The 17,915-nt window shown below is 40.0% G+C and overlaps 1 protein-coding gene across 2 annotated transcripts in view; it reads right to left on the bottom strand.

Moving 5' to 3' along the window:
• Positions 1 to 17,915, bottom strand: part of PTN (pleiotrophin) — a 78,524-nt gene that overhangs the window by 7,421 nt on the left and 53,188 nt on the right. For both annotated transcript variants that reach the window (XM_048057358.2, XM_048057349.2), the window contains 3 exons: positions 17,388 to 17,497; positions 15,666 to 15,839; positions 14,461 to 14,622 (listed from right to left, as the gene is read on the bottom strand). In XM_048057358.2, coding sequence (XP_047913315.1) covers positions 14,461 to 14,622; positions 15,666 to 15,839; positions 17,388 to 17,496 — 445 coding nt within the window. In that variant the 5' untranslated portion in view covers position 17,497. The remainder of the gene's footprint in view (positions 1 to 14,460; positions 14,623 to 15,665; positions 15,840 to 17,387; positions 17,498 to 17,915) is intronic.

Below are 17,915 nucleotides of genomic sequence, written 5' to 3'. Positions count from 1 at the left end.
GGAAATAACTCTCACTGGGAACATGAATAAATCCTCCCAGATACCACCGTGAAATACAGCAAAACGGTTACTGAAAAGAGACAGAAACAGTTTTTGTGAAGTACCTTGCCTGGAAACAAAACAGTAAGCAGTAGACTTATGTTTGCCTTAACCTAGATTTCACTGATATGTACTTCTCTCCTTTGAATACTGCCTTTATTTCTTCCTCGTCAGAATGTACCAAAAAAAAAAAAATCTCAGGATCTCAGGTTAAACAATGAATATCACAGAGAATGTAAAAGATGAGCACTTGGGCCTTAAGGTGGTCTTTTTCTTCATGAATATTTTTCTTTTTTCTTTGGCTAGTTCTGGTAACATAGTTGAGAAATCATCATCTGTGGTAAAACCAGCTTACTTGCATTAAAGCCAAGGGAGCTATGTTGACATTCTTCAGCTATGCATAGGGCCACGGTACCTTCAGGAGAAAGTAGACTTAGGACCTCTAATTTCTCTGACTGTTGTTTTTCCTATCCATTAGTTTTTCAAAGCAACATTTTTTCTTCAGCTTATACAACAGGACAGAAATTTTGAATAATCCTTTCATCAATGTTAAATAAAATACTGGTTTCATTTTTTTTAGCCACATAATCAGTTCTAAAGTCTCATTCCCTTAAATTTTTTTTTAAACATTTAAAGAGGTAATAACTTAAAACAAGAAGCAATTGTTTTCAGTTTGAAAATGTGAAAACTTTTTTTTTTAATTACTATTATTTTTCCTCTGCCTTTGTATATGTGTCGGTGTTTGTGTGTACATATGTGTATGCATGCCTGTGGCCTAGAGCCATTCACAGTATGTGGCACTATTTTACAAACTGTCATTCCAAAATGTCATTTTTCAATAAGTTAATATCGAATTTGCTTTCAGGTAAAGCTTCCCTCACACACACTACTTTTCTGTCTCCCCTCTTATCCTCTTTTACCCATGTCTTTCTCTTCCTCTCATTTTCCCACTGTATCACTGACCCTCCTGAATTCTGTATTATTTGGTCTCTCTCCCTTTCTTGACTCAGAAACAGAAAGATTTTATCAATCAGACCAGCAATGGAATTTGTAATATCTATTCAATCTCACCACAAACAAAAAGTGCAGACTTCAACTATACTTACTAAAAGGAGACATGACCATGGGCTGACCACTGAGAGTACTCTACCGAAGAGTATGTGCAGTTCATGTTTGGGGTGAAGTCACTTATTATCAGAAGTTTTTATTCAAGAGTCATTATGTGACCACATCAGATCCCCATCCTCAATGACTATCTGCCTTGCACTTGGCTTGAGGTACCAGACAACTTACTGTTTATTCATTTGCACTTGACCCCCTTGTGTCTGTATCTGCCTCTATTAGCCTCTCAGTAAAAGGGAATAAGCTAAATCCTCCCCATTGGCCACCTTGTGATAACCTGCATATCATCCAAACCTCCAAACCTGTCTACCTACACAGACAAGGGATTCTGCTTCATGCCTCAGGAGAATAAAAGGCTCCTGTCTGGGATTTAATTCCTCTCACACCACCAGAGCTTAGTCTTTTGGATGGGTATGCTGTATTGATGAAAAACATATTTACTCCATGAAACCACATGTACCCTCAGAGCTGTGGCAATATATATATATATGTATATATATTATATATATATAATATATAATATATACATATGTATAATATAATGTATATGTATAATGTATATGTATAATATGACATAATACATATGTATAATATGTATATATATAATATGTATATATATATATTATATATATATTATATATATATATATTATATATATATATATATATATAAAAGCTCAAAAGTTTCCCGGTCTCTTTAGGCTCTTTTAAAAATCCTACCCCAGACACCAATACCAAGGTACTAACCTCTGAAAATATTGCTGGTCATACTGTCTTGCACGAGTCTGTTCATGGGTACCCTTCACCTGTTTTGACTGTAATCAGGCTACAGACTACGGTACGTAGATTTTTGCTTTAAGATGTACTTCATGTTTTCTCACTGCTTAGACCTACACTATGCATGTATCATGCATGTATGCATGCGTCACTCAGGCTTTCATTGTCTTCATTGCTGTTCACCCTAGACTACTATCTCAACTTTTATCACATGCTATCAAGTCAGCTCACACAACCACACTGGGACCCACATCATCTTGCTCACTCAGTCTGCCAATGTGTTTCTTCCCAAGGCCACCAGACTTGACTGAAAGGGTCACCACACCAGCAGTGCCAGCCCTGACGCCCTGCTCAAAAGCCCTGACCAATTCAGAGTACAGTGCCAGTTATCTGAAAACTCAGCAGCCTCATACCCCTTCCAGTAAAGTGAAGGAAAGATCACTGAGATACACTACCACCAATAATCCCATTCAGGTTTCTTCTCCATACATGAAGATAACCTGAATTAAATCTACCTTAGCACAGATTGGATGCAAATCCTTCAGCTCAGCCATTTCCTCTTAATGTGAACCTAGCCTGCCATCAGAGTCTGCAGTAACCCATGAAGCTGTGCCCACTGGAAACAGCTTTTATGATGGGGAAGCCTCTTCGTTGCTCTCCACATCTCGCTGGCATTGCAAAGCAGCTTGATCACACTGATGCTCGGTTTTGAGGCAGAAGGAAGCAATATGGTGAATGGCAGCTACCTTGAGCAGAATGCTGCCATCTGCAAGCACCCTGGGGCAACAGCAGCCTCCTGCACCTTACCTAGCTGATTAATGCAATGTTTGCAAAGACAGAGTCGCGGAGCTGTGCATCAGCTGTGCGTTGGCTACAGGGGATGTGTTTGCCTGGACAGGTACTACCAATAATATCCAGAGTCACTATGATGAGATGATCCAAATAGTTAAAATCCAGACCATGCAAATTTTTAAATCTGAATTCTAAACTGAATCTACTCACTGCACCAGCAGCTTTAAAACCAGGTGGCTTAATATTTTCAGTACTGAGTCAGACATTGATGGGAGGTATCTTTATGAGCTACCTGTGGTGGCGTTCAAGATCCTGAGAGGAGGGAACGAAGCAGAAAGCAGGATCACTTCCCTGAATTTCAGGAGAACAGACTTTGGCCAACTAAGGGACCTGCTCAGCAGGACTAGGTGCCTTTCTGTGACAGAATTATCCTGGAGGCCACATCTGGTTCACAGGCCACAAACTGGAACATCTTGATATAAAACCTTATCAAAGGTGAGTGAATAACTTTGATATTTACACTCAAATCCATTAAAGGCCTTATCAAAGGTAGTTATCCTATGGACACCAATACCAGGGTCAGCACTGAGCTGGGAGCTGTGTTTTCTCTCACTGTCTCTCAACACGAAGTAAGCAGGCTGTGCAGTGGAGGGAAAGGGCGCAGGTAGCTCTTTGCCTATTTCTCTGAGTGCACCAGGCATTAGTTCTCCAGCCCACCTTCCACCTCAGCACACAGCCACACTGAGGAAAGCAGCAGCAGTAGTTGGATATGTCTTCTCTACTCCACACCAGGCTTGCTTCACATCAAGGAAATACTTAGCTTTACCATCCCTGTACATCCTTGCAGCAGAACAAAAGACCAGGACAGTGAGCTATGAATGGTCCAGAATATTACTGAGGATGGCAAAACAGTCCTCAGTTTTTGTGCCTGTTTTTACAGTATGTGCTTTCTACTGTCCCTCCCCCTTCCCTCTTATCCCACAGTGAGAGAGCTCTTGCACAGCAGGAGGCCAGAATCCTGGATCAGGGCGCACGCAAAGAGCTAATTCAGAACACCTTGCTGTTCCTGCAGAGAGCAGCATCCAAGCAGTGCACAGACAGCTTGCTTCCCACCCCTGGAGTCCAGAGCACTTCCAGTGAGATAAAAACACCCATGTGGCGTTGTACAAATAGCCCTGCGAGAACAAACTGTGTTGATGTACACACACTTGATATTCTAATCATTCAACAACCTGAATAAACCTATGAATCATTACCTAAGAACTATTCACAGGATTAAAAACTGCACGGTCATGGATTAGCATTGGGCTCACTTCTGTCTGCTTATACTGTCTACCAATAACAAAAATCCAGTGAATTTAAGTTGAGGACCTTAACAAGTAAACAAATTAATTTGATAAGCCCAACTTTTCATATGCAATTTAGAATGGCAATGGCTCTCCCTAAATAGTCATCTTTATTCTGGAGCCTTATTCTTACTATGCAAGCAATAAAGGAAAGTAATTACGTCAAACAGAAGCCATGTAAGATTTGAAGCCCCTCTTAATGCATAAGGCACAAAAGTGAAGTAACTGCATTTTAATGGAATCCAAGCTTTGAAAGCCAGGACTTGCAAGTATTTATTTTCATTGGTTTAGGAGAAGGTAACAATTCACTCATGGCATTGCTGAACTTCTATACCTGAAAGTCAAGCAGTGTCCCCAAAAGCTATAAAAAAATAAAACATTCAGAATAGCAAAAGCTGTGCTGACAGAGGGTTAGAGCTATGCATTTCAAGACACAGTTTTCTCAGGAACCAGTGCTCAGTCGCACTCAGTACAGAGGAAGGCAGGTTTCCTAAAGAGCTCTCTGCTTCTTATTGCGAAAAGTTTCCTGAAGCACCTAGTTACTATGGTGGTAGTTACTGGATACAGGGCACTTCTGAAGTTTAGGGATAAAATGCCAACCTCTGTAGAAGAAAGATGACTTCATTTTGACAAAGCTAAGGATTTTATCCCTTGGTGAAAAATATCTCACCCTAAAAGGCTTTACCCTGCTCTCTTAAGAACAGGAACAGTAATATCTTGTGATTTCCATGACTGTGGAGCAAATCTATTGATTCTGAAATACCCTTTAAATATAGTATTTCTTCTATTTCTAGAGGAAGAGAGTCTTTCATGGCCATCTAGTTTCTTGTGCTCCTATTTCCTGCCTCACACGAAGCATTTATTTATTCCAAATCAGTTTAAGAAGCAAAAAATATTGCAATAGCAATTTTGTTCCAAAATGAGTTCTTCTTAAAAGGCTCTTTGAACAACACCCAGTTGTACTGGATGGTAACAAAAGCAATATTCCACTAGCTAAAAAGCCATAGAAGGCAACTCTCCAATGAATCAATGACCTTGATGTGATTCTACTTCATTAATGTATTAGAATTGATTATATCCCCCACAAGTAAGCTCTGTGTTGTTTAATCACTGTCTCTTGTTGTCTGTAAGTGTTTCTCAATTTCTCCACTCTTCCAGTCACTCTTCTCCAAGCAGGTTTTGTTCTGTTTCTCACTTTGCTAAACTTCTGTTTGGGATAGCCTTGAATTTGTTCCCAGTTGAACACTGCATTCAAACAACTTAACCTAAAGGGTGAATATATGCTAGGAAGGTGTTCTGCTGTGTGTGTTATCAATGGGGAAACAGCTAGATTTATGCCTGTAACAAACACTAACATATCTGACAAAGAAATGGACAAAGGAGCCACTTGTGGAAAAAGCTCTCTAATTTCTTTCTTATTGGTATGGCAGGAAGAAATAAATGCAGGGAAAAATTAATCCAATTTATTCTAAAACCATCCACGAAGCTCTAAAATTCTCTTAGACAGGCAGAAGCCATCATTTGAACCTGTCATTTGAAGGTAAGACTTAAATGTTGTCCAGTTTAGCATTCTAACTTCAAACTAGTCAGGTATTATAGGATTTTTATTTTTTTTTCCTAAAGATGTAATTTGTTGAAATTTGTGAGAAAAAATAAAAAAAAATAAAAAAAAAATCAAGGTTGCTAAACACAGACACACAAAAGACAATGGAGATTCACACATTTTCTGATTTTGCTAGATGTCCTATTTGTCCAGTGACAAGAATTAGGAAAGTTCTTCTCATTTTCTTTTATCCTGGATCGTATGTGTTGAAGAGATTAGAGACTTAAGAGTAAGTATTCAGAAGACCACAACTGTTAAACCTTTCAAGCAATGTCCGTTTTGCACTTGGAAGCTGCTGAAGCGGTCTGGCTAACTGGAAAGTGATTTCCAGAAGAAGCTAACTTTGCTCTTCTGTTTTTCTTTTCATCTGTATCTGGCATGTTTGCACTGATGATTCTTCAAGGAATGAACATTCTTACTGCTCTTTGTCATGTGCTGCGCTCAGCACAAGAGGGACCCCATCTCAGCTGGTTCTTCAGCTATCTGTCCCTGCTGTACACAAGATTCATCTTAATGCCAGTAAGACAGGTGCACGAATAGACTAACGCATTCAGAGCTTACTGTCTACATTCACTTGTCTACAGGATACTGCTTAAAACAAAGTAGTAATAATCCCTTTAAAGTTTGGCATTTACCTACATCCACAGAGAAGCAAAATGCTACATTGAGGCAGTTTCTATGTCAAACTGAGATCAGTAAACAGTTGTTTATCAGACAATTATTTGTGGTTAACTGTGAATAGAAACCTAATTTTATTTAGCTGTTTTTTGAAAACCAGACGTGCATATTTCTTAGTTGTGCTTTCTGCATCTTCCCCAGCCTGGGCATCTTCTGCATCTTCCCTCAGGGCATGGGACCCAGACTTTGCTTTGGTCAGTGCTCCACAATGAAGAGTTGCCTGCAAAACTTTTGCAGTAAGTGCAGATAGAAGAACAGCTACAGAGAAGATGATGTGGAAAACGAGATGGAGGGAGAAAGAATGAAGGAAAAAAATAAAGCTTGAAAGGAAAGGAAGTGAAGAAGTAGAAAAGGAAAGGACAGAAAGGAAGGAACAGAGCTTTCTCTCTGTTTCACTGCTGGGAACAGTAATGAGTGTAAACATTTGCTGATGGCATATCTTTTATCACAGTAAGTCCCACAGCTTCAGGCATTTTCATGGCTCAAGGGCAGCAACTACTGCCAAGGAGGCTAGATGCTGTTGCAAGCCAGGAAAGTGAGACAATGAGCATGTAAGAGAATTGGCACATAGTGGGCTGTTTAAACTTTCACCCCAAACTGTCTGCATTAAGCACTAAAAGAAACTCCTGCAGGCACAAGAGGGTTAAACAAGAACATTTGTCACATCTAGTTTTTCCATCTTCTGAAGCAGCACATTAAAGAGCATTTGAAATACAAACTAGGGGGTGAAAAAATATGGAGGTCTAGGTTTCCCATGAAGTTTCCCAGCTTTTTTCTTTTCAAAGTCATCTGTTAAAGCTGCTGAACAACTAGAAACTGAAAAATAGTACTTAAAAAAATATTTCTCTTTCTCCCTCTCCTACAAGCATTTCTTGCTCCCTGGAATCAGAGCCGTGTGAATCAGATTGATGGTGCATCTGATGAAGCATTCAAATTATTTGTCCAAAAAGTCTAATTTTTCAAAGGTACAAAAGCAGTCTCAAGGGAAACTACAGTGGAAAGACTCCAAGAAACATAAGAAAATGGAAGCAGAAAAAAAAAATATTAAATGACGTCTAAACTTTATTAGGTTAGGGTTGCACTGGCAGCTTACTAGCAACTTGAGGCCCGTCCACACTCTAGCCAATATTGTGTTTTATTTTTCATATATAGCTTATTCTTGTTCTCACTTAAATTAATGAGAAAAATCATATTTCCTGATGATACTGCAGCAGGGAGCCAAGTTACAGAGACACTTCTCAGAGATTAAAGTTCCCACTGAGTTTTACTTCATCTTGAAATAACTAGCCACGTCCTCAAGACTATGAAGGAGCAGTGGGAAACACAACCAAGCATTTAGTACCCGATCTCACCCCTCTGGACCACTGTTTCTCCTCTTGGTTTTCACATTTCTCAGCTCCATAAGGTATAAATTATTCATGACAAAACTGCCACTCACAATGTTTACGCAGTGCTCAGTACAATGGCACCCTTTTTCAAATGGGGCCTCTGGGCACTCATGCAATACAAATAATCATGATGATAGCAACAATAATAACAGCCAACCATGCTGTTCCCACTGGGCATCCACTGCCAGTGTCTGCCCCACAGAGCTCAGATCACTGAAATACAGTGAAATACACTGCAGGCTCCTGGTCAGTGCCAGGGACCTTTCTTGAATAAGCATGCCTCATCCTTCAGGGGAAGAGAAAAAAACTCCCCTTTTTGCCTTTCAGGGTTTTGTTTAACTATAACAGCTGTTTCCTAATATGAGAAAATCTCTCATTTTTATATCTAATTAGTTTGAGCACAGCCTATTTTTCTGCCTCCTGTAATACTAATTATTACACTAGCTGCGTGCCTGCATGACTAATGAGTTACATTAAGGATGGGGAGTTCTGCAACCTACAGAAGGAAGTACAAGAAGAGAGTGGTGCCAAAACAGGAGACACCAACGTCTTTCAAACAAAACAGAGTCACAGTCATAAAGGGTCTCCCCTACATCCCCTCCAGCTACTCTTCAGAAGCAGGCATTTTGTTGCTGCAGAGAGGCAAATTTGAGGGAGGGCACCACAGAAAAAGCAGACCGCCCACCTTGCAAAATGGGGTAGGCCACAAGTGCTCTGTTTTGTCAGAGCAGCACCCAGCTTGTCTGAGTAACAAATAGCTGCATATCAGGTGAGCAATTAATTCAGACATTATTGTCAGCTCCTTGCAACATATCAGCAGCCAAGTCATTCTACCAATGTGCGGACAGTCTGTCCCAGCAAAGCACTGTTATTAAGATGTCCTTTCTGCAGGTAGGAATCAAGTCTGTAGCGCTCAGAAACCACATGTTGCATTCTGCTTCTGGCACCAAAGTAGGGACAGGGATGAAACCATTCACTAACAGAAGCCCAGCTCTACGCTTTGACAGCAAGCTCCCCTAAGAAGACACAAGGCAAGTTAATGTCAAACACTGTCATAAATCCACTGAGATTACCAACATCAACACCAAAGACCCTAGTTAAGGCCACAGTTCAGACACCTTGAAGTGAATTGTCACATTCTGATTAATTGCAGACTGGGACAAAGGGAACAGCAGTGAGAGCTAATAGTGAGAGCAGGGAGCCAAGGGTCAACAGCTCCTAGCTGGGCAGCTGGACCTGCCACTGATACTGTACTACCCTGGAAAATCATTTAGTCTTTCTGACTTTCAGTTATTACTTTTCTTGAAACAACACTTCCTCAGCTCCAGGGAGTGATAGGAAGATAACATAGTTGCTGCCTGTAAAGTTTCTTTGATAGAAGAAGCAATGTAGTACAGATTATTTATATTGAATTAACTCTTAAATAAAGCTCATCAAACAATGGGAAATTAGTAAAAACACTAAGTGCACTATCTTTCCCCTAATGTAGGAACATGCACACTGTGCCAAAGACAGGGAACTGCACTGACACCTTGCTGGACTCTCAGATGCCACACCTGGTCTGCACTACAGGAAAGAGATTACAGCCAATACTATCTACAGCAGGCCTTCCCACGAGCAACCTTCCAAAACACTGGGTGCTGGAGGATGCAACCTTTGGTTGCCACTCCAATTATTAAAGACGGTGGCATAAGTAATGTCAATATTTGCCAGCTGTAGTTGGAATTATTTTCCTAAGTGTCAAGGGCTGAGCTGAGCCAGAATTAAGAAACTCACAGATCGGATACACTGTAAATTGATAAAGAGTTGTGAAGGGAGATATATTGAGAACTAAATACATCTGGGTGAGAAAGTTATCAGAGAATAAAGTAGCTGAAGTAAAAAAAAATGAAGGGTACATTGCTAAAAGAGCAGGTAGACTGCTTATCCTATTTAGTTTCATCTTTATCAGAAGAATAAGTAGCTAAAAGTACAAGAATTATGGAGAGAGACAGGAAGAATGAGAGTGACAGAAAGACATACTGAAAAAAAAGAAATAAAGCCTATCAGGCTACCTAGCTCAATAAAAATAAATTTCTCCTCTCTCAGCACTAAAAGCAAAATGTTTCCTGAATCCTGACAATACCCCATTCTTTTACTTTCTGGCTGGCTGGAATCCAAACAATCATCAATCACGTTTGGGTGGCTGTGAAGTAGGCCAGATGGAGTTTGTCGGAAGCATTTTCTGCTCTTCAGTGGAAGTTGGCCATCAGAGCAGCTGCTCAACAGAAGTGCCTGATTCTTTCACATCTGTCAAGATGGTTTAGGGAGACCTTGAACATCCCCAGCACTTCAGACACTGATTAGAATATGCAATTGTGTGTGCTAGAGGAGTGATGGCTGCCTCCAAGAGGATCCTGTGATAAAAATTATCCTTTGATCTTTTCCAGCCTTTGTGACGGGCTTTCTCATGACCTCATTTGTGTACTAAATACACAAACCCTAGTGTCTGGGATACTGCTGTCACATCACTGACAATCTTTCTGTCAAAAACAGACAGCATTCAAGAACGTTCACCAATTTTTATCCTGTGATAACTGTATTTCAGCGTAGCAGCCCAAGACCAAGCCACTGTCATCCAAGCTGAGAACATCTCAGCAAAACAAAGGAGAAAAGAGCTTAACAGAAATACAGATAAAATTCAGAGTCCTGATTCATCGTCTGCTTTCCCCCTTAAATCCAATTTAAGGTTCTCAAGAGCTTCTCAAATAATTCTCCTCTTCCAAACTGTAAGCTCCAAGACTACAATCCATACTTAAGAGTGTCAGCTGTTCAGAAGGAAAACACCAATACCAAGCAATTACTAAAAAGGAAAAAAATATATTAAAAAAAATTATCCAGGAAGTAACATTAGTTTCCAAACTAATGAGAGTACTTCATAAAGATTTTAAGTCCTTTCCATGAATGATGACTAATGATAAAACAAATCCATAAGAACTCTTAGATCACCAGTTTATCAGGCAGGCATTGATTGCTAAGGTTAATGATGATCTCCTGGCTTAGTTTATCAGAAGTTTTGCTGCAGAACAGAATGTTAACCCTTAGGATTTTTCTGTAGATACAGTTTTCCTTTCCCTTAAACACAGGTGAAATGCCCATGAAACAGCACTCATATTCCAAATTGAGTGAGATAAGGGAGATACGGGATTCATGCTACCAGCATATGTTTTCTATGTTCATGAGGTTGGAAGGTGGATAAGCAACAGAAGAACAGCAGTTACAGGTGACATCAATTCATTTGTGTTATTCTCAAAGAGCAGCGAAGGTGAGGAGGAACTTCAACCACACTAAGGAAACGTGCCTGGTCAAATCTGAGGCACAATACTGAATTGGGCAAGTCTAGATGAAAAAAAATCTGATTTACCCACTTACATTCATTCTTGAGTTCTTAACTAATCATATTTTTATTTTATTTCTTTTAAATAAGATTTGGGGACAATTGTGGAGGTCTCAGATAAAGATAGCTGCTCCACATGCAAGCTGTGATCAGAAGGAAAACATTTAGTTTATTTGCTGAGCATAATGATGAACAACAAAAAGGAGTATTACAATGCTGTTTTCCTTTTCAATACAAATCTGTAGAGAACATGCTTGGAACACTTTGTACAGTCCACTCATTTAATCTCAGATATAATTTAGCAATAATAAAAGGAATTTGGGCAAGTCCAGTAGAAAATATGCTTATCATGGGCAAATTGTTATACAATAAAATACTTAAGTCAGAGGTGCTGCCTTTAAAAGCAGGCAAGTGACAGAAAGTAACAGGAGCTGCAATTGATTGGAGAAGCTAAATGGGGACTTTTACTGACCCTATTTATATTACCAAATTAAAAGGAAAAGTGATGTAATGAAGAGGCTACAAAAATGATCTAATAAAAGGAAAATTTCAGGGCATGGGAAAGAGGGCTAATCAGTAAAATTATTAAAACCCTTTTTCTGAATATACTGCTACTTTTCAGTGAAATATTCTTAGTCAGTTCACATCCAATTTTCGCACTCCCAAGCTACTGCTGTCAGAGATGTACTCAGTGATGTAGTTCTTGAAGCTTACGCCAGTCCGAGATGTAACAGTTTAGCAGTAGAATAGATTCCTTTAATCAATAGGACCCTCACTTACTATTCTGCTGCCAACACTCACAAATGCTAGAGAGCCACTGCCTTTCTACTCCAGGCAATCGCAGTGGGAACTGACAGCGGTTGAGCAGCTTTTACAGGTCTAGCTGCATATATACACAGACCTTATACAACATTACATCTCAGGAAAAAGATTGCTGCTTCCAAATAATGTATTATATATGCTTGTTTTTTTTGTTTTGTTTTTTCTCTTGTAGTCTCAAGCCACTGATGTGAAGCTATGGGAGAAAAAGGAGCCTAGTATGTATCTGTAGTTCATTTCAAGTGCTCAAACAATAATTTAGATCTTACTTCTCAGTTCCAAAGAATTAAATATGGTCTATTCTAACTATAGATTGAATTTTCCTTTAGATAGATGTGGGTAGGGACTTAGTCCAGTCTGTAATTTCCTTCCCCTCAGGAAGAAAACAGAAATACTCTGCATGTCAGCACTCAGATTTTTAACTCAAAAATAAAGTTCAGTGGGGCACAACATATCATACAGTATTCTTCTGCTTGACCTAACTTCTTATTCTAGTTCCTCCTACTGCTGTCAACACACTTTCCAGCATAGTTCCTATGCAGTTATTCACACATCTGCAATATTGATGTCTTAACTTTAGCTCAAGGCCCAGGCAAACTGGAAGTGTTGACTTCCATGCTTGGTGCTCCTACTAATGTGAACAGCAGATGAACAAGCAGGTGGCACACAGGAAGATGCTGTAAGATTTCTGAGACAAAACAGGAGAGCAGAATTTCTGCCCACGTTTATTATGACCGCAAACCTACATTTGTGTTTATTTCTCTATTTGCAATCTTTCAAATCAAATGAAGTCAGGTTTACTAATTAACTTGCACCTTATTATTATCTTGCTGCAGCTAGTCATGATCCAACTTTCAGGAACATCACAAACTCACTAAAATCTAGAATCAGTTAAAAGGAACCCCAGTCCAGAAATTACACATGCTCTGCTAGGACATTGCCTTTAAAACTGTAACTTGAAATGACCCTGTACCACCCAACAGCACCATTCTCACAAAAGAATGCAGCACCAAAGCTCTGCTTTGTCTCCCTTTTCTTCCAACAGCCATCGACAGAGCCCACTGACTCCACAGGGGCAGGACAAGGCAGAAGGCTTCAAGTGGCTCGAGTGGTTGAGCTCCTCTGGCAGCACAACAGGAAGCTTCATTCAGTAAAATCCCAAATGCCACTTAAGCATGAAAACTTGCTTAAAAAAAAATGTCTTTCCCTCCAAACTAACGAACAATAAAATCACACAGCTCAAAGCCCCCTTGCTGCTTTTATTCCCACTCAGTCACTTCTGTCCCCGAATGAAGATGTTTATTGCTGTCAACTTGACCAAGTCAGCTGGTCTCTGAAAATCTAGTTGTATCCTTTCTGCTTCACAGCTTGTATTATCTACACAGGTTCTTGACTCAGCACTTATCTGATAACTCAATGGAAAATGTGCAAGGAAGGCCAGTTACAGATGCACTGACTGCAAAGTACATGGATTCACGCACACATACAGAAAGCATCTATCACCTAATCAGACACCTCTTGGGTTGCACAAGCAGAACAGGCCACTTGCAGGTACCCTACAGATCATTGGTGCACCACTATCCACAGTTTGAAAACTGGTCATCCAAGTTCCACCTGTCACTCCTAATCACATTTATTTTTATAATTATCCAAATACTCAAAGCCTATGTTTAACCTAGCTGATTTTCAGCATAATAAATGCCAGGGTAGCATAGCTTGCATCATCCACTTAAAAACACATTACTTTGGTAGCTCAAACAAGATCTCACAGCTTTAGCTCCCACTATAAGTCATTCTACATACATAGCAACAGTTATTCCAACAAAAGAGTATATTAAAAGGCCTTAATGACTAGGAAAAAAAATAAAAAATAAACCACAAGCTTGTCTAACTTAGGACACCAGGCATCAAAATGCAGGGCAAATGCCTTTCTGTATACCAGGAATTACACTGTCACTCCCAGTTATAAAAGACATTTACATTCCATACTCTCCTCCCTGCTGTCTTTTAATAAAGAATATACTACCCACAATGTGCAGGACATCTGCATACCCTCTTTTCAGCATGAAGTGAGCAAAACAACCCTTCAACACTATGTGTTCAGAAGGAAAGCAGTCCCTTTTCTCAACTACTCATTACTCAGTACCAAATGCCAATATGAAAGGTGTGTTTATCTCACCAAGAGATGTTTTTGCATGCTATTCCTGTGGTGTTCCTGTCAACATGCAAGTTATGAAAAGCATCTGAACTCTGAAGGCCTGCATCAGCAAACTAATGGCAACACATGTAGTGTAAGGTTGAAACTGGGACCCTAATCTTCATCTCACCTCTTGTCTGTCAGTCTGCCTTGACTATACAACACAGTAATATTGCCTACCCGATAGCTGGCAGACAGGAGCAATGCAGAATGAGGAAAGACCATTAGAGTACAATCTCTCGTAGTACTGAGTTCCTGCTGAAGCACGTGGGACATCATTGATCTGAGTGAACTAGTGTACAACTTTCCATAAATTGAATTTACCTTGAGGTTTGGATTTGGTAAGCTTTCCACAGGGCTTTGAGATTGTGACAGTCTTCTGGCAATCAGCATTATGAAGGGCTCTCTTTAGGTTCCCAGTTCGAGTCTTCAGGGCAGTATTCAAGTCGCATTCTCCCCAGGCCTGGAATTGGTATTTACACTCCGCTGCAATGAGTAAGTAAATAGCAATTTTTAAAACAGAATGACAGGATGAAAGTAAAAATGTTAAGAATCCAATAGTAAATCACAAACAACCAGTGCTTCTAGACAAAACTGGTGAAAGGAATCCCAGAAAAAAGTTAAAGATGATTTGCAGTAACAATTGCTGTCTCTCCTGGCACAGAAATGCTTTAGGATGGAATCTTCTTGCTTTTGAATTATTGTCAGTTCATAATATAGATACAAAGAAAATGCAATCAAATAAGGAGATACACAATAAAGAAAAAAAAAAAGAAAAAACAACTACGGGAAATATCGTTCACATTCTGTATGATTGTTCCTCCATTTCTATGATGCCAAAGGTTAGCAGACAAAGCGTGAACAGTTTCAAGAATGTATGTGCAACTATGAAGTTGTCAACTCTGAAACTGCTGCACTGATTGCTTTGGTAAGGTCACACTGATGTCAAAGCCATACAAGCTGTTTACTGGAAGAAAAAAAAAATCAAATTTGCAAGAGTAATCGGAGTCCTGGACAGACATCTTGTCTAACACATATTTCTGAACTATTATAAAGAAACCTTATGAACTGAATAATATAGTTGAAATACCCTGGTCTCCATTCACTCCTTTCAATGCACACACAGTGGTAGCCACCCATGCTCCATGCTGCAAATCACATATCACAAGGTCACGTAAAGCCTGTGGTAACCACAGCAGAGATTCACAGCTGTGAGAGAACAGGTGATGCTTACATTGCTGCCTTAAATAGGGTTGTACACGACAGGAAAATAGATTTAAGCATGCTGCTGGAATATTGAGTTTAAAATAAGTAGATTATATGGACTCTCTGCTGGAGGAGCTGCTTTGCTCTGGGGAAGATGCCTTCTGATGCCTTAAATGCTTTAGTTGCAATGGACTTGAAATGTGGAGGTACCACCTTCACAGACATTTACAGAGCTAAGCAGAAAATATAGGCTTCCTTCAAGAAATTTAAGTAAAAAAAAAAAAAAAAAAAAAAATCCAGCCTCTTGAGACTGCGATGCTTACCTCCAAATTGCTTCTTCCAGTTGCAAGGAATCTTACACTTCTGAGTCTTGGTGGTTTGCTTGCACTCCGCCCCGGTGCGGGTGCCCTCGCGTGTCCCCAGGCCACAGTCTCCATTGGTGGGCACACAGACGCTCCACTGCCATTCCCCACAGTCAGACTTCTTCGCCTTTTTCTCTGAACAAAGGCAAGGAAGCAAACCCAATCAAGAGAAGTGGTCAGTACCCACAGCTGATAGAGCAGCTTCCCTTTACTAAACATGTTAAACAGTCACAGCACCTGAAAGGGTGAGTAAGGAAGGGGTTTGTAAAACTTCTTCACAAGCAAAAGATCTGCCATTCTTTTCACAGTTGTGCAGAGCCAGGTCAGCCTCTTAGGCTTGGACTCCAAAGCAGGGTGGATAGTTCAAATTCAGTCCCACTACTACATCTAATAGAGAAGATTCTCACCTTCAGAATGGGGAGTCATCTAGACCCCCTCAGAGACCACTGACCAAAACAAGAAGGAGAGAGCACTCAGAAAGGGACACTCCTCTGTTCCCCGTAACTGATGTAAATATTTTCAGTTTCATCTGAAGCACTCCACACTGTACAGATAAGGAATTTATGTGCTGACATCGTGTATTGGGATTTGAGCACCTCTAGGGAAGAGCAGTGAGTTACAGACTTTTCTCTTGGTGAACACCATGTTACAATATGTCTCCAAAGGCAAAGAACAAACCACATGGAGAAGGGTACGGGGCACGTTAATGCGAGTTACTTATGGTTATTGATCTTCCTGCATGTAAATGGTCAGAATCTTCAGTACAGCTTGAAACGCTGATAACCTATAGGGTTTTTGTTACTCAGGGACAAAAGTAAGAAGCGAGATTTCATTTAAATCCTTACACTCAACTCTGATGAGAAAAGGCAGCAATGTTATGAAATCCAAATGCTCACAAAAATAATAAATTAGCCCCCCAAATAACACAAGTAATTGTAAATAACCTTATATGGAATGATTTGCCTTTTAGTTATTGCATATTTTCTCATGCTTCCTTACAGCCACAGTGGTTAGAAACACTCGTTTTTAATGGGAACACTCACTCTGATGGACTCACAAATCATTATTAACCAGTATGTTAGCAGCCTGTAAATAATAAGACCTCAAGAAAAACACCATTAAGATGTGATTCTTAAAAACTATCAAAACTGGGTTTGACAGATGTGAGTTTTCCGCTCTAGGCCTGTCTCTCTTGCAATGAGGTCTGAGTTCATCACTAACAGAGAGTACTTACTGCTGGATGTCAGGCTGTCTATCTGCAGCACAGAGTTAGTTCAAACCTTTGCTGAAAGATTTCCATATCATGCAGCATTGGTGTAGTATTTACATATACCACACCAAACAAGTAACATGATAACTGCTCTTTCATCACTCATGTGGCTCTCCTTAAGTCAAGCAGGAACCCATTCCTAGAACAAATTTTAAGGAAAGTGCCTTGCAGTACCCACTCTGTGATGAACTGAGGACTCCTGCCACTAGGGCTCTCAAGCTGCTAGCTTTCATGGAAATTAATTTCAGTTTTCCTATTTAATACAGAATAACATGTCAAAGCTACAAATCCCTATCCTGCATATTAAAAGGTTAACGAATGCCCTGAATTTCATAGCAAAACCAAAAACATATGACATTCTTCCACACATCCAATGTAGCTCAGGGATTAACCCTGGATTAACTGGACCTTACCTGGTTTCTCTTTCTTGCCAGCCTCAGTGGTACTCACTGCTGCCAGAATGAAAACAAGTGCCAGGAGGGCAGCTGTGAACAGTCGACGTTGCTGTTGTTGCTGTGGCATTCTGGGGAACAACCAGACAGAGTAAAATGAGGTTTAGTTAGATTGCAAAAAGTGGGACCCCATCTAAACTGCAGCGTTTTGGGGAAGCTCTGCTTCAGGGCCTGAAGACACAAGCAAGTCAAACACAACTAGCCATTGGCAAAATTAACAATTATTGTCCTTACAAAGAGAATACAAAGATTCTTAACATTTATTTTCCATCCCTTGTACCAAATCCCTGATCTACAGCACTGACGTTGTGGATGAGTTTTGCCCCAGAAAAGTCAATAATTATTGCTCTCTGTGAGAAAGCATCAGAGTCTCTTGATGGGCCTGGAACTTCTCTCATCTTTCCTGACCTCTCGCTGTGATTTACTGTGTAAAACTACACAGAGCACACAGTGTGTGTTCTACTTTATCCATTCATACAAAGTAGGGAA

This window comes from Anser cygnoides, chromosome 1 (genome assembly GCF_040182565.1).
Source record: "Anser cygnoides isolate HZ-2024a breed goose chromosome 1, Taihu_goose_T2T_genome, whole genome shotgun sequence".
In the NCBI taxonomy this organism is placed as follows: Eukaryota; Metazoa; Chordata; class Aves; order Anseriformes; family Anatidae; genus Anser; species Anser cygnoides.
This window is presented reverse-complemented; position numbering and strand designations above follow the sequence as displayed.